A 26,504-nucleotide genomic window follows, 5' to 3' on the forward strand; every position below is an offset into this window, starting at 1 on the left:
GTACAACAGACCACTATGTAATGCACGTTTGTCAATTCATGAATATTATTTAAAATTTTTTTTTAAATTTTTGACGTGAAACATAATTGTAAGACACAACCTTTTATTTTTTTTCTCACAAATTTTTTAATTTTAGTGTATGAATATTTTTTAACTTGGACACTAGAAAATATGAAAAGAACATTGAATCTGTCCAGATAGACACACAGAGGTCACATACATTAGAAGTTACACGTATTTAGCTTCCTTTTTCATGAAGTCACATCTGTTCTCCTCCAATACAAACAAGACATAAACTGTAATCCAATAATGACAATGAGATATAGGTTCATGTTTAATAGAGCTCTCACACTGCTCCAGTGTGACACGCAAAACCTTTTCATCTGCCTTAGCTAGATAGTTGGCTGTTCTGGTGTCTGGTTGTCAATCTGAAGGATGAAACATCAATCAGTTTTCTTTATGGCGCTGCCTCATCGCAAACAACAATCTAGCTATAAGAAAGCAACAAAAGCAATACTGGAGAGATCGATTCACCTATACACCAAAAGTTATATAGACAGAGAATAACACCAATGATCACTCTATACACATTCTACAAGGAGGTAAATAGATCTGTTATCTGTTCAAAACTGTTCCGCTCTTAGAAAATGCATAAGTATCTTGAATTGCTCTGAAAATGTGTTTTTGATAAGTACATTGTCTCTTGCAACAGTGTTGCCCACAGATTTACGTGCAACCAGACAATGGTTGTTTATTACTGTGAAATGGCCCAAAAAATGGCCCAAATTTCACAAGTTTAACGCACAAAATTTCATTATACCTGTATACAAGTTACATGTATCTACACAGGTAAATTAATATCACCACCAAAGAAGCCCAGGGGGACATTCCACAAAGACATTTCTATCTAAGTCCAAATTTCAAATCTTGTCACAGTGTTTAATATTAGGTTTTGGAAACTGAAATTTTGACACATTTGTCTTAAGATAACATTGATGAGATGGTAAAAATTTTAATTAACAGCGCTAAAACATAAGCTCTAAAATCCTATTCCAAATTTCTGAATTACGTCAAATTGGCTTTGGAGAATTGGCCCCAGATGTAGAAACTATACTTGGTATATAGCATTTTTGTTAGTTATCCCACATAAACAGATATTAGTCTGTTCAATAATGTAAGACAAACCGGAATTTCTGATATAAATAAAGATCTTAATCCAAAACTTTATTAAGTCATTACAACATTAGTTTCAATAGCTGCATTCTTATGTCAATAACCCTTAAAAATGTGTACCACCACACCTATACGCTTTAATTAAATTCCTCGTCTACAACCTCATATTGACTACTTTTCTCATGAACTATCTAATTGGCAATTACAAGGCACTGTATCTATGTAGGACATTATAAGAACAAAATTTCATAGGAGATGATCAAATTGAGAAAAGCTCACGGGTATTCAGTCTCACTTCCGCCTTAAATTGCACTGTACTTAAGTCAACGTAGTCTCATGACAGATACCTCTGGATTCTCTAAAAAGCACATGACAGAATAAGAAATAGAAATAATAAAGCAGACCGTAGCCTCCAATGATTGGAAAAGACATTCAATAACAATTCCATTACCCATTTTGTCAAAACTTATCCATTACACAACACTGCCTTTTCAAGCCAATTTCACTAGAGACACCACAAATAACTAATTCTACCCTTGCACAAACTTTCCACTGAGTAACAAAAGTCACCTGATCCAGAGACTGATACTGCAATTACCTCCCAGAACAGGCCATTTTCTGAGAAATCCTCTCCTGTTACATTGTTAGTGGTAACAATCACAAAGCCTGTACATGAGTGTGATGTGTGACAGCTGGGGATTAGCTTGTACTTACTTATAGGCTGTCACCGCAGTTTAGGTTGTCAAACAGAATTCTGAGATGCCTAGTAACAAAGACACTGCTTCTAGCACTCCATCAAACATTGACTAGATGCAGACCAAAATCCATTTAGGCTTGCGCAAATGGTCCCACTTTCCCACGACAAATAGCTATCGCATACAAAGCGCGCTTTACCCAGATGCACAAGTGAAATATCTTGTCACAGGATGACTACACACTGTCGACTAGAAATGAGCTTCCAGACAACCATACTTTATCCATGGATCAATGGATAAACACACAGGTGGTGGACTACGCCGACATATTAACAACATAACAACCTCCAATAAAGGTACGTGTGCTGAATCACATAATGTAGGCACTGCTGGCGCAGTAATTCCTTGCACAACAGACTGAAACCCATCTCCTTACTTCCTGAGAACACACTATCACTAAGACAGAGGTTAAAAGTCAATAATAAAAGAGAACTCTATATAAACTTACAAACTAAATATTCGCAATACCTTTTACTTCTGAAATTTGATGCTGACAAAATTTTCTGTTAAATCAGATAAAATCCATGTGTATGAAGTTAAACTTGCAAAGAAAAGTTTTCATAATAATGAAATTTGTAACATAAACACTTAAAATATATATATAGTGATTTTGATTTGTTTGTTCGATTGGTGTTAAATGTTGTTCTCAAGACTATTTCTCTTGTACGACAGCGGCCTATAACAGTGGGAGGATAGTGATTTTGAATGAAAGGAGGAACATTTAATTTCAAATTGTCTGTGTCCATAGAATATACACCTGAATGAAAGTATGGTAAGGATGAACAATTAAAAGTCTCAATTATTGAAGCCTTAATTTGGTTTTTTTGAACCATAAGCAGACCTGACCATAATCAAATCCAACAGAGCACGTATCAAATAAAAGAGTTCATGAACTGTACCATTGCCCTCCATGACAAACTTTCCAATTTACACGATTCCTTAGAATAACCAAGTCAGTATAGATTCCAGCACATTAACAATTCTTATTTCAATGCATAAATAAAAATAAATCATTTTGGAATTTTCAGATCTTTATTATTGAAGACACTACAGTTCAGACATCAGGAACAATGCCTTGGACCATTCAGCCTGTAGAGTGAATTTCATTTGCAACTGTGGATATACTATATTTCATTTACAACTGTGGATATACTGTATTTCACCAAATGTTCAGCATGTACAACTGTGGAGATACTGTATTTCACCAAAGGTTCAGCATTTACAACTGTGGATACACTGTATTTCACCAAAGGTTCAGCATTTACAACTGTTGATATACTGTATTTCACCAAAAGTTCAGCATTTACAACTGTGGATATACTGTATTTCACCAAAAGTTCAGCATTTACAACTGTGGATATATTTCACCAAAAGTTCAGCATTTACAACTGTGGATATACTGTATTTCACCAAAAGTTCAGCATTTACAACTGTGGATATACTGTATTTCACCAAAAGTTCAGCATTTACAACTGTGGATATACTGTATTTCACCAAAAGTTCAGCATTTACAACTGTGGATATATTTCACCAAAAGTTCAGCATTTACAACTGTGGATATACTGTATTTCACCAAAAGTTCAGCATTTACAACTGTGGATATACTGTATTTCACCAAAAGTTCAGCATTTACAACTGTGGATATACTGTATTTCACCAAAAGTTCAGCATTTACAACTGTGGATATACTGTATTTCACCAAAAACTCAGCATTTATCAAGCAACACACTTTTTCTCTTTGATTCTGACTGATTCAACCACCTAATTGGGCCACGTAAGAGTTTCCCATAAAGTCTGATTAGTTTCTCATCAGAAAAATAAAAGGATCATTGTAATGTCTATATTTACATATCAAACTTCAGGTGCAATACAGTATGCTGTTTTTACATGTACAGATATACACAGTATGAACATAATGAGACACTCAGGAGGTCAAGTCATGCCAAGCTCGGCAGCCTTAATATCATTATATGGGCACTTTTGTCTCAATTTTATCAGCATATGAAGGGTTAGAGAGTTAGGGTAGTTACAGAGTATTGATCGGCTGATCTGGACCATCAGCTGCCCTCTGAGCTCTGTCACTGTCAATCTTCAGACAACTAAAGCTTGGATAGTAGGCCAGTTCAGGCACATCAGTTCTGTGAATCGGTCAACAGCCTCACTGACACCAGAACACTCCCTAAGTCCATTTACCTGGGTCAACCTAACGGAGGAGAATCTGTATAGATGTATATGACAGTTTGTACACTGATGACCATACGGTGCAGTAATTCAACTAAAGATACAGTTATTTCTGGCAGACAAAGGGTACCAAGTTTAATAATGACATGTGCAATGTTTGAGAAAGCATATGACATATATTACCTGATCAAAAATGACCCGTTTGAGAAAACATATGACATATATTAGCTGATCAATAATGTCCCGTTTGAGAAAACATATGACATATATTACCTGATCAATAATGTCCCCTATTTGAGAAAACATATGACATATATTATCTGATCAATAATTTAACCATCAAATGTGTGTCCTGGAAAAAACACTAACATGTGTGTTCAGAGAGGGATAACAATTGCAGACGTTGTACATGAACATAAAAATAATAATATTCATCTTATTTGTTTGATTAGTGTTTTTTGCCATACTCAAGAATGTTTCGCTTATAGGACGGCGGCCAACAGTATGGTGGGAAGAAATCAGTCAGAGCAAAATAATAATAATTATAATAATAAGGATGACACTCTTTACACTCTTATTAAGACCTAACTAAGGATGTGATCCTTAATCCTTCTCCACAATGTAAATTATTTATGTTTAACAACATATAAGTGCATGTAATCCGTAAATCTAAAACTTAGATGTGAAGTAACTCGTGCAACTACAACTTGTGCACAGTCACAATTAATTCGTGATGCCTGACATTAGCAGTTCTGTCAGGTAATTTGCAATGCCTGCTATTTTCTGCCGTATTGATTTGCCCAGCTTCCTCAATTATCATATTTGTCAAATATTTCAATTAAGCAATGCTATAAACGGTTATGACGCAACAATTAAATGTGAGTCACAATATATAACCGTCTTCCACGACAAGCCAACATAAAACTGTATTTACATGTGGACAAAGGTAACCCTCACTTCCAAGGACCTATTATCCTATGCTTTCCATCATTTTGAAAGACCATTCAGTCTAAGTACACTTGTAAATACTCATGTGGAGACTGAGGGTTGGGAATGAATACTACATGTATTTCGGCAGTTTATTTACATGTATCTCTCCACTTAGAACAAAATGCAATATCATATTTAACATTAAAAAATTAAGAACTTTCATGAAATTTGAAAGGTTTCCACTTTCAAGGATTCCAAAGAGCCCTGGGAACTCTGGAATTCGGTTGAAAGCAATTTACCAATTTAAACTTTGCAAACATCAGTACAAAATCCACTAGCCAACTGTTTCTTATTACTTGCACATGTTCAAGTAGAAAGCTCTAAGGATTATATACACCACCTTTCCAGAAACGATGGACCAACAGTTTACTTAACACCTATTAGATCGAGTTTTCCAATCAGAGCGATCCTCCCCACAATGGGCCAGGTGGCAAGTGAAGTAGTAAAGAGATGGTGTGAGAGAGAGTTAAAGTGTAGACAGAGGAAAGGAGTGGAGAGAGAGAAAGCTGGTCAGGTTTTAGTGTTCTCAGGAAGCCAGGCTAAAGAGAAGTGTTTATCCTCCTCTCTGACCCAGATTTACTCCAATAAAGGGCTTCTTGGGAGACTGCCAGCATCTTTTCCTCCTCACCAAGCATCAGCCTGAACTGGGAAGCTTATCTTCACCAATTCTTGGCCGATATATTACCAGCTTGGTTGGAAGAGCAGTAATCAATCAAATCCAGCTCAATATATTCATGTGATGGCTGTTGTGGAAGGTTGCAGACAAGAGTCCAAGGTTGTCTGATGGATTTGTGTACAACGTTGTCCAAAGAAAACCGTACCTGTAGGAAGGCATAATATGTACAGTACATAACCCAACCCACAGACTTAACCATGCCACATTATCACACCTCTCAAAACTTAACCTACATACATGAAGTGAGCTTAGGGATCTACATTTAGATGTAAACAATGGAGAAAAAAATCTCCATGATATATTTTAGGTTCAATATTTTAAAAAAAAATATCATAAGAGAAAAGACAAAACATGTTCTATATCAATGCAATATGATTTCAAGAAGGGAAACCTGAAAAATTTACAAATATATGTACAAGTATGAATCGGTTTTTGATTAAGCAATCTATTTCAGGACACAGAACAATCAGAATTTAATGCCGAAAGGCTGGATTTATTTCCATTCGACAATAACATGTTGTCCGCCCATTTCATGTTTGTGGAAAGTACTCAGAGGAGTTAACAAGGCCTTGTTTAGAACACTGGTGCCTCACCATGCGGTCATCAACCAAGGAAGAAGACCCAGACATTACCTACTGTACATGTAGCTAAGTGTGAGGCTCAGTCTGATCTCAGGACTATCTTCTCTCAGAAGATTCATTCAGTCCAAACAGCCTTTCATTCATTCAGTCCAAACAGCCTTTCATTCACTCAGTCCAATCAGCTGGAAATTTGGTGCAACACATGCATCAATAGAGTACGTAATGCGCACATGTAGGAATATGGAGCATGTACAAGCAGTACACAGCAGATCATCTATTACCTTCTGCAAACTCCTGAATGTGGTATCGTCAAAGAAACAATAAGCACATGCACATAGTGATCTGACGTGACTGTTGAGTACTCTTAGCATTAAACCAAACTAAATTAGGAACAGAACTATGACATTAACATTTACATCTACTTTGAATCATACACATGTTTATATGCCATTGAAATAAAAGCGATATATTCACAGAAATATTTAATGGTGAGTGAAGCACATGTGAATAATAAATAAAAAGTTCAAAATAGGACCAATGAGACTGTAGGCTGATCTAAGTCTATGTATTTATGCTTTGTATAAACTGTAAATCTTCAACCTTTTCAACCACTAAAGCACTTTATTCAGTGGAATTTATATGCATACAATTATCACAAAAATGATGCTAAAAATAATTTGTTTGTGTTATTAAAAATACCAGCTTCATAAAACTATGCAAACTATTTCCTTACACTCCATGGTTTTCTCCGAATGTTACAATATATTGATTGCACAAGTGGTTGAAAAGATTGAAAAATTAGGGTATTCATGGTAATATTTATTGGTGAGGGAAATGCATGTGAATAATAAATAATAAGCTAAAAAAAGATGTAGTACCGATAAGGCTATAAGCTGATCTACATATAAGTGTAAGTACTTATGCTTTATATATAGGCCCTTCCTCCATTTAACAACGCAACTGTAATTACAACCAAATTCAACTTCCACCAGCAAAACATGACATTAAACCGATTAATATAATAAATCTAGTTAAATGATGTGTATTATAGATAGGCTATCAAGCATATGACGAACTAATTCAAGTCAAAATAAAGATATCATTGAAATGGATTTCTTCGGAGATACATGTAAATGTACAATGATAGTCTATTAGGGCTAGCTGCATGTTGTCAGTGGCTCAACTACATGAACAGTACATGTGGATGTAATCTTGTATATAACCCTTTATCGTATGAAAACATCACTACAGTATGTAACCATATTATATTACACATGAAAAAACTGAAGAATTATCTTAATATATGCTTGCATAGTAACAAGAAATCATCCTGTATAGAGTAACACAACAGAGCAGAGTATCAACAGCAAAGAATAACAATGTAACCATATATCAAAACTGCCTCAGGCCATTAATGGCTCATATGACTAAACAAAACTGGCAGAGGAGAACTGTAAAGGGCTTACCTGATCCTCCCGGGGATTTAGAGCTGCCATCCTTCAAGGGGGAGGGGGTTGACTTGACAACCGTTGGACTGTCCTTCATCCTAAACACACTAGAGGGTAGGGTTGAACTGGCTGAGTCTCATGTAGGGTCTGCTGGCTGTAGGCATGTTCACCTCTCCCTGAACGCCGCACTTCTATGCCTCGCTTCTGCGCTTCACCAGTAAGTACTTCCTCAGCACAATCTCGGCAGCCACTCGTCCTCACCAATAAAGTCTGCACACTCGAGCAGCCTGAGAGGAGAAATAAGGAGGCTTTATTGACAGGCGTCATATTTAGTGAGCTGTCCACAAATTTTGTAAGGCAAGGACACTCTGTGACATCCACAACTTTATATGGGTACAGCTGCTGCACTTAATAGCCGAGATGTGATGAAGTAAGAACTTTGGTGCAAAATAAAGGACATGAATTTTTTATATGCCCCATAAATTCCCACAAGTACATGTACAAATGTATAGTGCATATCTAGCCTACTGTGTTGCAGAAACACACACTTAAGGTTGTGTTAACAAGCACACATTTCTAAACTATGCTTCTTACACGTTATACAGCCTACGAGGTAAAAAGTTAATGAAACATTGAAGATAATTTCTGAGCACTTGTAGGCAGCTTAACATCACATCTACATGTACTTAACCAGGTAAATGTCAAGTGTTTTGTTTATTTATTTTATTTGATTGGTGTTTTACACCATACTCAAGAATATTTCATTTATATGATGGCAGGCAGCATAATGGTAAGAGAAAACCGGACAGAGAACGGGAGAAACCCATGACCATATGCAGGTTGCTGGCAGACCCTTCCACCTACGGTCGCACAGGAAGCCAGTATGAGCTGAACTCACAGCGCCAGATTGGTGACAGGCTCCTGGGTCATTACACTGCATTAGTGCGCTAACAAACTGAACCATAGAGGCACCCCTTAGGCCTATATATGTGTTTTATTATTTCGAAAACAACTGTCACTTCAGAAATCTATTTCTTTATTAGTCCATCAATTATTTGACATCTTATGCTTTTAACATGGGCGTTTCACTTTAACAGCATTGACAAGGGTGCAGGGCACCATTACCTTCTTCTCCAGAATGTTGGTACTGTTGCAAACTTGTGTATACAAATAGTGCTTGCACAGTTATATTCACAAGAATATTTCCACTATTTTCAACAACTATGGTCAGGCATACAGATCTTAAAATGAATGTAAAATTTTCCATATGTAAATACTTATATGTAAATACATATAAATATACATATACATGTATGATCTAACAAATGACACTCTCATAAAAACATTTCACAACTGCACTATAAATATATGAGTTTAAATGCCTGATACATGTACGTAAAGTTAGAGGCCCGCTTCAAGCCTGGGACAGGTTATACCTGATTGAAAGACTGTCATGGCCTGGCATACATTAATCGTATATCAAGGGACAAGTATAAGAGCTTATCTGTATGGTCAGATGTCACTTTACTTGGACATGCCCATTGTTAAGGCATCAGGTCTGCACAGTCTCTTCGACTTGGTGCTTCAGTGAGGCAGCAATATACACATGATGCCAGAGGGACTGGCTAGGTCTGATCTCTTCAGCACGATGCTTCTGTGAGGCATCACTATAAATATGATGTTTTAGAGACTGGCTTGGTCTGGTCTCTTCAATGTAAATGTATGTGAGGCACCACTATAAATACATGTATGTTGCCAGAGAGACTGGCTTGCCTTATGGAGGCCAAGTGGTGATCCAAACAATGTTTAATACTACAGTATAACTATTCATTTGGATTTGGAGCTTTACTTGCAAGTAAACTACATTTCCTCAGGTAGCCCCCGCCCCCCCCCCCCCCCCAAATAAAACTTCATACTATTCATGTGCACTGTGGACTTTTTTCTCTCGCAGATCCTGTCTTTCATACATGTGCACAACATAAAACCAGGTTTCTCAGCAAACCTCACCATTTCTTAGGCTTCAATATGGATTACATACACTGGTAAAATACATGCATCACCTTTAACATTTAATATGTCATCCTTATCACCACAGACACACATGTATAATCAGTAACCTATCACACAAGGCCATGCATACAGCAAACCAAAGTGGACACTGTAGGGAAAACACAATTTGATATTTGATTGGACACAGCTGTGAAAAGTTTAAAGTTATGAAACTGAAAACATCAGACATTTCCCTATTTTACATGTCATTCCCTCTCAAAAATACCTCAACAGTTGTCTCATACATGTGTATGTGAACCACGGTTGAAATGGACAAAAAAAAAAACAAAATTGATTCCCAAAATTTTCTGACAGTTAGCTCATCTGGATAGTATCAGTGGCTGTTGATTTGAGCCTATATTGCTATACACTGTACACATGAGACTGACATATATGTATATCTGACATGATGGATACAGTGTAATAAATCACCTTCATCTGTCCTCATCTGCTCCTTCTAAATTGTAATCATCAATCAAGCTATGAACTGAAATGACAGGCAGTTGAACACATGTAAGCTTTTAATAAGTCAAATACATATGTACATGTAGTATTACATCAGACCACTTTCTGAATGTGAAAATGTGTCCATTACAGCTTCAAAGCATGCACCTTCACAAAACTGTAAATAATTTGTCCTATAAATCATATAGCTTATAGACAACTCCATGTAGACAACAACAACAAAAAATGGATAAAAGGAACAAAACAAAAAAAAAAGAGAGAAGTTATGGAATGAATAAGGTTTGTCCAAATTGACTCGGGTATTAAAAACTGTAAATTTGCATTTGTTGAACAAAAAATATCATCTTTATACATCCGGGCTCCGTGTTAAAAAAAAAATGATATGCCTAAAATTTAACCGAACGACTGACAGAGCAAATCTACATGTACTTGTCGCAAAACTTTAAGATCTATGAAGGTAGAAAAGTGAATGATTGGGTCCTCCATGGGTCCTAGACCTTGCCACATTTTATGGCCAGTTTATTGCCTGTAAATGAAAGGTTTCAGAAGGTCATGAATGTATCTGTGGATAGAAGTATGTGCATAAAACAGGATGAAATGTGCCTCAAGTATTGATACGGCCTCACATTAACATAGAAAGAGAGAACTGGATATCAGGGTACACACATGCGATGTTCAACTTACAAGTAAGTTTTAACCATGTCCATGGGGCCAAAGTTTAACCAGTAGCAAAGTTTAATACATTTCTGTAAATAATCCTTTTCCCCTTATGTGCACTGTGTTTACTTGTATATGTCTATGGACAGTACACATTATTGCTAGGCCCTTTTGGACACCATACCATAACTACATGTATATATACATGTAGACAACACAAAAGATAAAAGAAAATCATAAATCATGAAATAAATTACCTGAATTCATAAAAACATATATATATATATATATGTTGACCCACTGCATATTCCATTACACTGCACCCAAAGCATGCAAGCAGGCAAAATGTTTGCTCAAGTTTTCACAATATATAGTACGTATGCATAATTTACTGGATAAATTTCAAACCCCTGGTTTCATTTTAATAGGACAATTTCTAACATGAAATGTAGAATACAGGGTCTCTTCAGTACACCTTACAATCTAGCTAAACTGCATACAATAAATTTTGCAGTTTACAAAAATTTCAAGTGATGGAAATCAGCTGTTCTTGAATAAACAGTGAGTGTTCATTCAACATAAGTAAACAGTTGCATCATCTGAAAGAATTCCCCTGATTAACAAAACTAAAATAACTGAATAAAATGTTGCAACAGTTCATGCAACCTAAAACAGTGCATTTGCATCCACAAATAATATTAAAACCATTATGTCCTTGGTGTTAAAATTACACATTGTGTAGTTATGCAATGACTAAGCCAGACAGCAATACACAGTACAGACAGGAACTGTATAAGACAGGTGAATGCTTCAAACTGCAGCAAAACCAATGTGACCAAAGGCCTACATTAACCAGTGAAGTAATCGACAAAATTGTAGGCACTACGCATACATTGCAAATACTAGCTGATTGGCTTAAATTGGGTACATGCGCACTGTGCAAACTACATAGAATCATCAGGATGTGCCGGCAGCAAGCACACACTGAAACCTCACAAGTCACACCATAAATACTTCTGTGCACTTTTTTTTTTTGAAATTCTGCTGTGCTTATCAGACCTGGATTGAGCGTACACGCATGTTTAAGTGCTTGTCAAAAATCAACTAACCAGCAGAAAAGTAGACCATGTCATAATTGGTAACAAGAACTTACTTAATTAGACCTCTGACATATCCTTCCTGGATATACATGTAAAGGCATAAAAAATCAATACTGTGACACATAAATGTATATATAGGCATATACAATTACCACCGACAGAGATCTGCTACATATGCTGCATATATATCACATGTATAACTTTACAAAATTTCAAAATTTTAAGCCAGCCCAAATAGCACAGTTGGTAGAGCACCCGCTTCGAGAGCGGTAGATCCAGGGTCAATCCTGGGTCGAGTCACACCTAAGAACTTAAAAGAGGCAGTTATATCTGCGGTGGAAATCCGTCCTGCAACAAGGAGGCACATTACATGCACTCTAAGGTTTCCTCCGTCGTCATATGACTGAAAAATTGTTAAGTACGACGTTAAACCCCAAGAACTCGTTCACTCACTCAAAATTTTAATGTCCTCTGAACCAGACGACTACATATATTGTACATGTATTCTGATAAAGTCTCAAAGATGTGGTACAGCGATCCAACCTGAAAATGCCCTGTGTTTTCTTCCACAGTGAAAACTGGAATTCTCTAGGTAAACAACTGCTTACTAGTAGTTTTTTTGTCTATTCTATTTTTTTCTGTTTGATGCCATACTCAATAACTGCGTGATGTGTGGTGTGCAGATATGCACAGTGTTAGGTTACATGTACAGTGTATTCAATCGGCCACATGAGTGTTCATCCACTGCTTTTGCCACCAAGGCCCGCTTGGTGAGGCCAGGTTGGATTCTGCACCTCATGTGATCTCTATTTGGTCAACGCATTTCAGAGAATTTAATTTAAGCATAATTTGGGAGTAATTTTTATAATTACATGAAAATGTATTAGGTACACCCTACCAGTGTGTATATAGATACAAGTGATCTCACGATACAAGTGATCTCACGATACATGTGATCATGTGGCAAAACCCCCAAACTGACTATACAAGCCTGGTAAGAAGATAAATGCTGGCCTAGTGACAATGAGACAGATCCAAATAGCCTGGGTGTGATAAACTTGTGATGGTGCATCGAATCAACACAGACTGTCTGACATGAACATGTGAACACAAACAGCCTCCTGGGAGAAAGGTGCAGCCTTGGGGAGATCGGGGTATATTGGCTTTTGTAATTATCTAATCGATTGCCTTGGCTGTCGCACCGATACACCTCGACCACTCGTCTATATAATGACTATTACCCAACATTACTGCAATGGCATCACGCAATCCAGATCTATACAGAATCCAACATGGCACACAACACGTGCAATCAGCCAGGAAGCTATTATCACAGTCGACAAATGGTTGATGATCACTGGGACGACATCATTCATAATCATGCATAAAGTCATGTATAAATCTGCAATCACTAGCATTCTTCAATGATAACATGCACACTGTAACACCATGCCCACATGTATTGGCTTATCTTAAATGAGGGAAGTTTAACTATTTCAAGCTCTAAGACGACACACGCATATGGCTAAAATGTTGTGGCAATGAGACTGGACATTTGAATGTATTGATTCAGTGCTCTGCTGGAGGACGCTTGGTTTTCTGATGCAAGTGAAAAGTGGTGTAATCAGTGTTAGACAAGGAGCAAAATACATGTACCTTGGCAGAGCACAGGATACAAAGTTTCAGAGGTGGAGGTGTATCTTCATTAACATTCATATCACTTTAATGCACTGAGGCAAAGTATCTACTAGCAATCAGTCTCGCAATTCTGATGAAAAACAACCTCAATAGTCTCCATATTTAAAATCCAATCTCCGTCAACAAATTCACCTTTCATGTTTTTTCAGAGCTGTGGCCATCCAATGAAGTCACACTAATTTCACAGCAACACTACTGCAGCTACTAGTGATCTTAGGTTACCCTAACCAGCCCCTTGTATCAGATTTGTGTCCCCTTTCAGCAGAGGTGGTAGACACAAGTTTATGGACCTCTACATGAAGTGAGTAATAGCACAGGACAGTCCTTTACTCTAAGCACTCTATATACACTACAACACCCCTCAAATGTTCAAAAACATTTTCAAAAATGCCTTCAACATTTATTTCCATCACTTCAAGACAGCGTCTTACGTAATATAGAAGGAAGCTCTCCTACTGCCTCATTAAAATGCCAAAACGGAAGACATCAGATACATACAGTATAGCAACACAGTGATGATTACATGGGCCAGAACCAAGCCAAAGAAGTGTGGTATCGCTGTTAATTTTAAGGCCCAGCTCAGCATTGCCTTCTACACAATGCAACAATTATGGACAAAGAAAATAACAGTTTAAGGCACAAATTACCCCCTTATGCATGGTTACAGTTAGAGTAAAATGAGATACATGCAGCATGATAAAAGTCTTCCTTTAATCCTTCAATGAGGCATCCTTGCCATTATGAATAAAATGTTAATATTGACTTCTGCTAATGGGTTCAGACAGAGCATAAAGCCGATATTTACTTCAAATATCCATCAGACAAAAAATCAGGCTATGTTAAAACCAGCAACAAAAAAATAAAAATAAAAAAAAATCCAATCATCCTGAAAACTGTGAAATGTTGTTAATGTTATTGAGGAGAGACAGTCCTACAATCTGCAAGAGAATAAAATAAAGATTGAAGACGAGTGATTGCCTAGAGGGTTAATCAATAATTTTTTTTTTCAGTTGTGGGTGGTTTGGTTGGGAGTGGGGGGGGGGGGGGGGGGGGTGTTCTTTGGTCTAAATATTTTATAGCCTTCCCAGCCCTATAAATTAGACAGTACCAGGAGGTTAACCTAAAGGAAACCAACCCTCTTACGTCGTGTTTGGTAACACAGATATAGATAAGTACTTGTATGTACAGCAAATGCAGAAAAACTATAATTTTTAGCACCTTTTTGATGAGCACTAAAAATAAAAGACTTATTGCAAATGTTGTCCTCTCAAAGAATATATTTGTGGTTTTATAAAAAAGCAAAAAGGAACTGTTTTGTAATTATTGATACATGTATGCATATTTTTCACATACATGACGTACCTATTTGCTTGTCATATACACAGAGATATGTACATGCACTTGTAGATACAGTGTATATATATGTGCGTGATTTGTACCCAAGTGTCATGTCCGGACATTCGTATACCATTCGAAGTCTGTAAAGGGCGTTCAAAGTTGATAATCGCAAGATCCATTTCAAAACAACGTTTAACACTAGCTCCCAAAGACAAAGGTATGTAAGGAAATCATAAAAATAGGAAATAAACCGGTAAAACACAAAAGAGAAGCGGTCCATCAGTTTTCAATGATGCCGGGCAGACAGTGAAAATTCCAGGGAGGAATTCCACATCAAGGTTTAAATTCATAGTCCATGAATGACTCCAGGCCAAATAACAAGGTACCTCAGTCAAGCTTTGATTGCATCTGTTCATAAAGGCATCAACCAGATGTAATGTGCATGGCTGCCTTTACCGCCCCTATCCCCAGGTTAAAACGGTATTAGATACAGTCGAAAATGATGAGCGTTACAGACCATAACGGAAACAGATTGTGACTCAAAAGTAACAGACAATTACGTCTTTCCAGTTAATATGTAAGAATCTCAAACTACAAGAGGCGCCATCTATGATGTTACACATGACATGCTGGTCTGTATAAAAGCTGTCTACAAGATAGACGGTTACACTCGGCAACCAGCGCCATCTATGTTGTTAATACATGTACGTGATAGATATAACAGCACTGTCTATGTGGTTGATCACAAAGCAGATCGCCTCAGATTCTGAACGCTCTGTCCATACCTGCCAACCGAGAGTGTTACAGTCATTGTAAAATTTGAGAAACTTAGAATGAAGGCGTTTGATGGAGTATCCTTGATGGAGTATCCTTGCACATTAAAGTCATCGCAATTTACACAAGATCTGAAAAATGCTGCAAGGCAAGATATGTATACGCCATACATAGGACCCTTTGGTATATTGCTATCTAAATAAGGATAATTTACAATATCAAAACTGAAATTATCCCTTTTGTCGTAAAGGCGGCATGAAAGGAGACCTTGTTTGACTTTGTACAGATATACATCTAAATAAGATGTACCATCAGGACTATCTGTTGTCTTCTTTAAATCCAATGAAGGCGGATAGATTTCCTTCACCGCTTCACCAATATGGGAGTTAATTAACGCCAGGAGATCATCAATATACCGCTGGGGGAATGAAAAGGATCGAGCTTTAAAGATATTACTTTTAAGTAATTTCTGCATATAGTTGTATTCATATGAAAACAGGTATAATGCCAAAAGAGGTGCACAATTGGTATCCATTGGAATACGTATGCACAGTTGGTAAATGGTATCCCCAAATTTCACATAGATGTTATTGATGAGAAATTCAAGTAATTCAATAAACAATAACATCCCATGAGTGGTAACCTTTATAAATAGTAGGACTAAAGAAAGCCTTATTTCTTTTGACATTAATGTAACGGTGACCTGTTTTAATAAATACCGAGACAATTAACGACGATATTCTTTCAATAAGATCTTTGTGAAGAATTGTAGTATAGAGAGTAGAGAAATCCAATGTGGATACGTCTTTGTACAGTATATGCATAAGAGCATCAAGTTCTTCCGTAAGACGTTGGAGTTGTTAAGAATCCACATGCAGTTGACACTTGAATTTTTTGTTATGGCACAACAATACTTATTTCGCAATGACTTTACTTCTTGTAACGCTCTCTCAAATAGGGTTGACCAGAGTTTGGTGGTACAACTTCTTGAACCCGCAATAAATCAAGTCTTGTATGGGGATTTATGCATTTTAGGAATGCAGTAAAGTTGTGGCATTTCTGTATGACGGGTAGGTATATTTAGGCGCCTTTCTTTAAGAAAGGTTTTGTGTTTATTAAATAGTTCCTCCAGGGTACGTATAGTAGCAGAATATGCGGATGTTGTTGTAGATGTACATAGCCCTTGAACAAAAATTTGATAATAATAATTCTTGCAAACAAAGACGACATAATTTGGAGCCTTGTCTGCTACCGTGATGACAAATTTACTATGAAGGTCAGCGAGTGTTTCCTGCACAGTGGGATGGCTCACCCTACAGAATTTCCTTTTCATTGCAATTTTCATATATAATATTCTACACATGCAATTCATTACACCACACCATCCATTGTACACTCAGTCCACACTAAACTGTTCTATATATTAGTCTCTAAATGTACATGTAATTGGAAGCCGTCTGTACAACATGTGTAATTTCATGATTACTACAGAGGCCATGCTATTAATTAATGCACTACACCTGCCCCTTATTGCTTATACATGACACACATGAACAATGACCCTATCGGGCCCAAGAAACCAGACAGGTCTTACACATCATGCATATAAGCATACAGAGAGTTATGACCACTGCCTCTAACTACATTTTGTTTACAACCAAACTGAGATCATTTTTTATAACGTCATCAAGGTCACAGTAACACTGTGTGCAGCAAAAACAGTATTAGTGTACAGTATTACAAATGAGATAACATCAAAATTAATGTCACCATGCCAAAGTAGGGCAACCATGAGGATAACAGTCTGTGTTCCCTTATACATGCATGTATATAAAAGTAAAAGATGTACAGCTAGGTGCTCTACAATCAGACTCCTAACACAAAACAAATACCGGCTTTTGATGTACTATTAATCTTCAACCATTCTGACCTCTACAGTGAAATTTATGCATACAATTATAATGAAAATGATGCTAAAATGATTTGTGGCAAGAGGCAGGCTTGCTAAAACTGTGCAAATTGTTTCTCTACACCCCAGTTATGTGTTTCACGATACTGGTTGCAGTTAAAAAGGTTGAAGAGAATATTCACCTAAACCTTTGATTGATCTGCTGTGGTGAATGTTATTTTATCTGTGTATCGATCATGTCCACAAAACCGCAAACTGTTGTATTAGAAAAAATTGAAAAGATTGTAGCAGTATAGTATATCGCTATCCACAGCTGCAAGAGGATTCAATGTCATTTAAAATAAAATGTAAATTTACAGTTCATCAAGAGTAAAATCATTCCAAAATGGAAACAAAATGGTTAGACTGGCTAATGAGATGGAACTCTTCGTTTACTGCTTAGAGTCACTGACTGATGACAATACAATGATGTCCCTTTCTGTTTTGAAGTCATCATTTAATGATACACCATGGTAGTTTAAAAATATATAGTATAAATTCAAGAAAACTGCTGTCAAACTTTTTGATATTTTTACACTTTATGATACCCATCGCCACTGAAGATCACAACTCAAATGATGATTAAGTGTGACTGTTTTTTACAATGTATGTTCCAAGTTCAACTCATGTTAAATTTCAGGGATTGGCCCCACTATCACACTACCACAGCGGATCACTTCTGTCAATTGTCATGAAGTCATGCATGTACTCCTTGGAACTCTAAAACCCTGTACTACTGGCTTGTCACAGTTAGTAAATAAGTATAACCTATCAAATCTGATCATCATTTCAAAACAAACCAAAGCTCTAAAAGCAACTTTAATAACCGCCATTTATTCTGTATCCATACAACATAAAACATCACAGCTGAATGGTGTCAGAAACAAAAATAAAATGACATAGGAACACATCATACTAAATCCATAACTAACGGTCTCAAACACCATATATGAATTCATGGAGTATCATAGTGCCCAATGATATGCCATGTCTACCAAACAATATCAAAACAAAATGAGTCCGCTTTGGATAAAACTATTTATCTCTCTCTTTTCTTTAGCATGCACATAATACGACAGGCATGAACACCTTCACACAGCTGTACAGAAAGGGAATAAACATACAGCTGACAAGATCCCAGTTAATAATCTTCACAAATTCAGCTGTATCTCCTTAGCTGTCAGTTTTCATCGCCTCTTGAGCCAGGCTAATAGAATTCTAAGCAACTGTATTTCAAATTCCGTGACAACTTTGCTTATTTGAATACGGAAAACTCACTCATGCCTCAGCACAAACTTATTTACAAACCTTTATTGTCAATAATGGAGGCAATCTGAGTATAATCACAGGAAATACATTAAATAAATGATATGGAAAAAATGTCTCTTATTTTTTTTTTAAGCGCACAGATCTGCTAGTCTCAACAATTGCAACATGGACGAATAGGTTAATCAAATTCTAAAAGCTTTCGTTCAGGAATTGTTTCAATCCATCAATTATTTTCAGATACCGAGACACTAATGAGATTCTCATCTTCACAATTTTAATATTTCAACAACGACTGATTTAACTCATCTTCAGAAGTGATTACCTAAATGAAAGATTAAATATTAAGATGTAAAAGTTAAAATTTCAGTACTCTGAGTGAATGATCGTTTTATTGACTCCAGTTCATTTTCAAATCGGTAGGACACTTCCAAATCTGCATAAACAGCCTGAAGATATTTCTACTACTATACTGTATTTTTAAGTATATGTATGTCTACATACATGTCAATATTACACATATAAAACAAACAAATGTGGCAAAGCAATGAGTAATTGGTTACCTACTTGCAATTACATGCACTAACTTGATCAGTGTTTATTAGAAATATTTCAAATTTTAAAAAAATCCACTGGCGGAACAGGAGAAAGATGAACATGTGTACATGTCAGTAGCATTATGACCATTTTCTGAGAAAACCTTGCTCATAAGTTTTCAGGAGATAACACATTTACAATTAAGCCCTTAACATAATTTAACCAAAGTTCTACCCAAAAACCCAAAAAGGCCTTCATCATCATTAAATGTATCTTACACTGAATCTAGCTTGAAGAGTTCAAGAATTTGTTAACTATGTAAAAGAGAGTGGACCTTAGTGGCTTTGACAGAAATTAATACGTCAACTTCACAAATTTCTGACAGGCATCTAGAATGCATAAAATATGTCACATGACTTGGTATCAGCTTTCAGGAAATAATACACTTGCAGCTTGGAAATTATACAAGTTAACTTATACTGCAAGTGAATTGCAAGTTTAGTAAGTCTGGGCAAGAGTTCAAGAAATATAACATTTTAACAAGAATATAAACAAAAGAATGGATGTATGGACATAATTGATTTTGGTATCCACCATCATTCAAAATTCAGAGAATGGAATTCCATACATGCTACATGTACGTACCATCAAAGTTCTGCCTTTTAATCCTTCCATGAAGAGAGCTAGTTCAGACATCAAAAAAAAAAAAAAATGAAGACTTCAACTGGGAAATGACAGTGGCATGAATTAGATCTCAAGAACTGAGGTTGTATTTACAATTCACCACAGTCTGCTTTATAGAGCATCTCAGCAGGACTAGTGATCAACAGATAACTCTTTAAAATAGCAAGCTGAATAATTCTTGACGAACTTTATCATTAACAGCGTTAAGGGACAGCAGTCCCAGCTAGACTAGCCTCCACATCTTGAAGCAGGTGTCAATACTAGTGAATGTCAAAACTTTAAAATACAAGTAGCAGATCTGATCCATTTCGAGGGACCACTGTCATCTGTACTATAAATGACACAACACCTGAACATTTACGAAGCAGTTCAGAGTGTCATACCTTAACCAGTTCTATCAGACAAATCCCCCTCCCTCCTCCACCCCGACTCCCTGCGACCATCCCCATACCAGGGGCTATAGGTGGCGTTGTGAGTATTATGCGTGATGGGTGCTGGGGAGAATGTATTCAAAAAATTACTGAATAAATTTGTGATTATTTTTAGGATATCTGGTATTGGTATATGTTTTTCTCTAGCGTGGTCAGTAAACCAACTCAGTGTTAGTACATCTGCTTTAAGGTTCTTGAAATGCTGGCATCAACTAAAACTTTACAAGATGGATTCTCATCCATAAACATCTAAAATTACTATGGTCCTGCTCCCAGCCTAACTTTGTTGAGGGGGGGTGGGGGGTGGAGGGACTGATCAGCTTTCTTGTTTCTGGTACAATGCCTTTATTTCCAGGGGAGCAGAGGAGGCTGAGACTGGCCTTATAACCTTAACCAACTGGAACACTAGTCCATTACTCACTACATTAGTACATGAAGTGATGTACAAACATGTAGCCTGTGTAGCAGCCCAGCTGGACAGGGTTTTTCTTATACATACATGTATAGAGCCCTGTGTTGCTGCCTATTTTGACAGGGAAAACTAACAACTTTAAAGTCTTGACCTTAACAACTAGAGCCCATCCATATATAAACTCCAAAAAGTCATCAGAAGTGTAGACATGTCAAAGTCTGCATCACTAAACCATTTCTTAACAGTAATCCAGCCGATTAAACTTTTAAATAAAACAAGTTGATTCAATGTCAGGCACATTTTGAATTCAAATTTCTGCTCAGTTCTGGCAAGGTAAGTGATGGCTCTTCAAAATTTCTTCCAACAGTACTTTTCGTGTTTTTTTTTTTTTTTTGCATTCAAAAATAAAAGGTATTAAAGTCACTGGATTTCGTTCTTAGCAGCTATTCTTTCAAACGGCCAGCAACTAACTTGTCTGAGGTCCTAGTATGACTCCAGTGCATTCCAAAAGTTCAATGGGTGCATTATTATGTTTTGAACAAGGTTTGTTGGTGCAAGTTTTAAAATCTTATAACCTCGGATAACATGTGGATTTTCCGTGTATACCAAACATTAAGAAGTAAAGGTTTATGAAATTTTCTTGCTGGTGATTTACGACCACAAGAAGGGCGATGCATACTACATTAGGACAACATATAGCACGGCTCAAATCTGTGTAGCTGCTGTCCCAGTATGCATAGTCTTCTGTCTTTGGTTTACATAACAATGGATATCCCTTCATAATTAAAAACCGAAACCAGAAATCTTTGTAGTATCTGAATTTACTCTATAGACTAGTATAAGCATTTCACAGCATACTGCTTAGTCCCAGTGCACTGACTGTTGGTTGATAAATATTTAGATACGCCATATTCATGGCTGCTCAACCACAGTCAGAGTCGAGCAACTTTGTCTCAATGGAGGACAATGTCCAAATATTTCTTAACTAACAGTCAGTGTACTGGAACTACATACTACTAAATTTTGCCTGTCCAGTACTAGGCCAGTGGGCAGAGTACGTGTGTGATAAACCGTGGACAAGTACAGTGTTGACAGTTCTATGGTCAAACACCTGTCTTGAAAGACAGTCACTCTCCAATCTCACCATATTCGCACAACACTACACCTAATGCATCACCACAGTTACCTGTCAAACACCAAAGTTGTGATGTAAACAACTTTCTTCGCCGGAAGAGATTTCGACAGTTCACATTCCCGTCTGCCGGCCTGGCTGACCTTCACCCTTACCCAGCGCCCTCTTGTGTCGTAGACAAGTATGAAGGTCCCTAACTTTGCCAGCTACTTCCTGTTGGTTTCTACAGCCAAACGATCTATATAAATGATCGTAGGTGTTGTCTACATTTCTGACAAGTGCTGCGAGAAAAAATTTTAAACTCGAATTTTTTAATGATGTACACATAAAAACAAAAGGGCTAAAAGTAATTATTGTCTATAAAACATAAGTATTTCATAAATTCATTAACATAATCGCACCGATACCTGAAATTTACAATACCGACAGGCCTACCTGTGTGCCTATAATGTAAGATTGGTCGACTCAGCAACGAAATCATACTTAATGTTTCTTGACAGTTTCTTTCTTGAACATTTTCAAAGTGCCTTGAAAATATTGAACTCAGGTATTGCCATGATTTTCAAGAATGGGCCTGATGGTGGGGCAATGGTGGGGATGGTGGCCCTGATGACAATAGCGGCTATCAGGCTAGAATGGTCAGCGAGTAGAAAAATGATATCTATTCCTTTCAAGTTTGTATAAAATATTAATTTTTAAGATAAGTTAAGCTTATCCCTCCATGTAGTTAAGTTTCTCCTCAATGTTTTTAAAAAGGACTCGATTTCAAAATGTAAAAGGCGTCTTATGATAAATTCAAACTGACGCTACTATGATATGTTAATATTATCGTAGGGCCTATGTTATACATCTAAGGCACATGAGGAAAAAATCCCTTCGTGTACATGTTGTACAGCTACGTATATCTGGCCAAGAAGTGTTGTAAAAAGCTATACATGTTTAGAATTACTTATCTAGATGAATAAATGTTTGATTGATTGGTGTTGAACTGGTAGAAACATATGCGTGACGGATTTATATATTCAGACGTTACGGAATTACACACAAAATTCCATCACACTCATGCTAACAGTATGAAAATTCATGTATATAAAAATATCGAATTCGTTCGCAGGAATGTCCTGAACGAATGAAAGCAGATTCCCAGCACGTAAGAACAGCCCAAAGAAAAAAACTGACATCTCAAAGCCATGGACCCAGCAATTTGTGGAAGCCCTGAGTTAGATTTTTTCAGATTATCAGGGTGATGCTATCCACAGCCATGGCGGGTAAAATCAACTACCCTATTTCTTTTAATTTTTGGGACACCTGGTCTGCTCATTTTGGCCAGTATATATGTAATTGTAGCAGGAATACTGAGTTTCTTTTTTGTCACCTTGTTAAGCATCTAATGAATAACATACTTATATCTTTACTTTTCCAAATGCTGGTAAAGAAATATAATACTTTACTTTCAACACTACTAACATCTTTCCCAAAAATTAGAAGAATTAGGGAACTGTATATATCATGCACTTTGGTAACATGATATTGGTAACAGAACAGGTATGCATGCAGAAGAGAGATTTTAATTTTACTAAGAATCCTATCGGGACTTTAAAACAGAAAACCCAGACAACATGATATGAACGTATTCCTGCTTTTAATAAGACATGAATGGCCCTTTTTTTTTCTCCACACATGATACATAGCTTAGCCAATGCGGATGCCTGCATGTATAAAAGCAATAATTATATAATCTTGTAATCTTGTTATCGGGCGCCCTGCATGAAAAATTAAGCTGTGACATATTGAAAACTTGTACTAATAAAGAAAATTTCTTTCCTAGTGCTTTTGTTGTTAGTAGGAAATAAAACCCTTCAACATAATTTTCACAAATAACGTACACAAAGTGGATAATTCATTTTGATAACCGATAGGCAACGGATTTTACTGCAACTCTATTTTTTTCCTGATCCTCCACAGAAGCATGCGGTGGACCACAACGCAATGCAGTCATTGGATAATCAATTACCAATGGATTTTACTGTAGCTCTACTTTTTCCTGATACTTCACGGGAGCACGTGGTTGTCGCGTTACCATGTGCTCACTTAGCACATAAAGATAACACAGAAGAGTTGACTGATGTAAGATGTCCGTTTACTGCCATGTCATGTCACTCGGCTCAGGCAATGTCATACGTGTACGTGCACTAATATATTACATATTAATGTACTATTACATGTACCAAACGCTACATCCCCCTTTCTTAAGTTTCAAGCCTGTACGACTACGACTTTTGTGAGGATCAATTTCTACGGCAACATCAGACTTTCAAGACGAATTCAACTGCAAAGAATAAACGTAATGTTAAAAGAACCTTTTCCAATTAAGTACTCAAGTTTCAAACAACTGATCTGGTTTCTTCCAATCCTTTTCCAACAAAAATTAACAGTTTCTCTGGGTGCTGAAAGTAAACTCTTTTTAATTTTGAAAGAACTATCTTTCATTTCATAAAACATGTTATGCAGTGTTAGTGTAGCAGTTCTCAAGTCAAGGCGAACTGGCTTCCTCACTCGACGACCTGAACGTGTCGTTATGTAGTCACCTGGTTAGGCTGTTGTCCCCTGTTATTGTTTAGAAATTCAATTGTAGTCAGTCCTGTGGTGTTTACACGAGGTAACGTACAAATTTCCTTCGGGTTACTTCCCTTTACTACTTAGGTTGGCTCTCTAACCGCAAGTTGTGAAGGGCTGCCTCGTTTGAAGCCTTTTGAAGTCTTTATCATGTAAGACCGTTTTCCTACTGAGCGCAACACACAAACTTCTGTCTATTCTGGTTCTCTTATTCATACATTCTGTAAGAGTAAAAGTACTTGGAGCCGTTTCACTTTATGTAACTGATCAGTTTACGTTTCTGTCTCCCCTTCTGCTTTCGGCCTGCCGGTGGGGGGGGGGGGGGGTCGCTCTGAGTTCAAGTCCAGGTCATGCTGCCCGGTTTCCACCCACCATAATGCTGGCCGCCGTCGTATAAGTGAAATATTCTTGAGTACGGCGTAAAACACCAATCAAATGAATAAAGTAAATAAATAAATTCGGCCTGCAGACTTTATGTTGTTGGAATCAGGCACTGTAGGATGAGAGTGGGCGGCAACACTGGTACATCGTTTCTGAGTTTCCGTCCCATTAATAACTCAGACGGTAACTAAGCATGGCGAGGTCAGGATCGTTTGCTTTCTTAATAAGACCTTTTACGGTCTATACTGTTCTCTCCACTTCTCTATTACCTTCAGGGTAATGCAGACTACTGGTTATGTGCCTAAGAGTCGGCAAACTTTCCAAACTCATATGAGACAAAGTGTGGACCGTTATCGGATATAACAGTCTCTGGAATACCGTTTCTCGAATAGACGATGCTTTATTAATCTTGCTTATGTAGTGGTTCTGAGATTAGCAATCTGAATGAACCTCGAATAATAATCCACAGTTACAAGGTAGATGTTGCTCTTTTATTCGAACAGATCATTCCGACTTTCTGCCAAGGATAATCTGGTATCTTTGAAGGAAGTAGTGGCTCTGGTCGCTGTCTTTTTACACTGATAGGGCACTTCTCGACTTTAATTTTCAACTCAAACGAGAGGACTGGCCACCATACTGAAATTAAGGCCAAAGCACACTTTACAATTCGTTGATGATTAGCGTGTAGACAATCAAGTCCCTTATCAAAGTTTCTGGAATAACTATTCTATTAGACTATAAGTCTATTCCTGAATAACAACTGAAAGCTCGTGTCTTACACACCAATCAGGTCGAAGTTCTGAGTCAGTCTTCGCTATAGTCAGCCAAGCGCCAGTACAATACTGCATGACTTTTTGTGTTATCTTGTCCATAGTCAGCCTACTGCGAATTTCTTCCATTTGTTTCTCTGTGGCTGGCATGTTCTCCAGTACTGTGTTTATCAACAGGTTTATCTCGTCCTCATCTCATACAAAGTCTGCGATGGTTGAATGTTTTGACGCGTGTAGTTTTACAGTGAAATGTCCTACTACTGAAAGCTGTTTTCCACCAGGACCGAACAACTTCTTCTGCGAATTGTTAAGTTTCACTTTCAGACGGGGAGCAAGGTTTGACGGAATTGCACCAGTGTCGGCTTGATCAACCTGATCGACAAAGCCATCTACATGTACATTCAATACAACGTTCTACGGAGTAGTGGTCCCTTCACTTACA

At 37.1% G+C, this 26,504-nt stretch overlaps 1 protein-coding gene across 1 annotated transcript in view; it reads right to left on the reverse strand.

Moving 5' to 3' along the window:
* LOC135467980 (oxysterol-binding protein-related protein 8-like) overlaps positions 1-22,422 on the reverse strand; it is an 88,468-nt gene extending 66,046 nt beyond the window's left edge. Inside the window, exons 1-2 of the mRNA XM_064745953.1 lie at positions 22,350-22,422; positions 7,823-8,091 (exon numbers count right to left, since the gene is read on the reverse strand). Coding sequence (XP_064602023.1) covers positions 7,823-7,901 — 79 coding nt within the window. The 5' untranslated portion in view covers positions 7,902-8,091; positions 22,350-22,422. The remainder of the gene's footprint in view (positions 1-7,822; positions 8,092-22,349) is intronic.
* Positions 22,423-26,504: the final 4,082 nt, after the last annotated feature.

This window comes from Liolophura sinensis, chromosome 6 (genome assembly GCF_032854445.1).
Source record: "Liolophura sinensis isolate JHLJ2023 chromosome 6, CUHK_Ljap_v2, whole genome shotgun sequence".
In the NCBI taxonomy this organism is placed as follows: domain Eukaryota; kingdom Metazoa; phylum Mollusca; class Polyplacophora; order Chitonida; family Chitonidae; genus Liolophura; species Liolophura sinensis.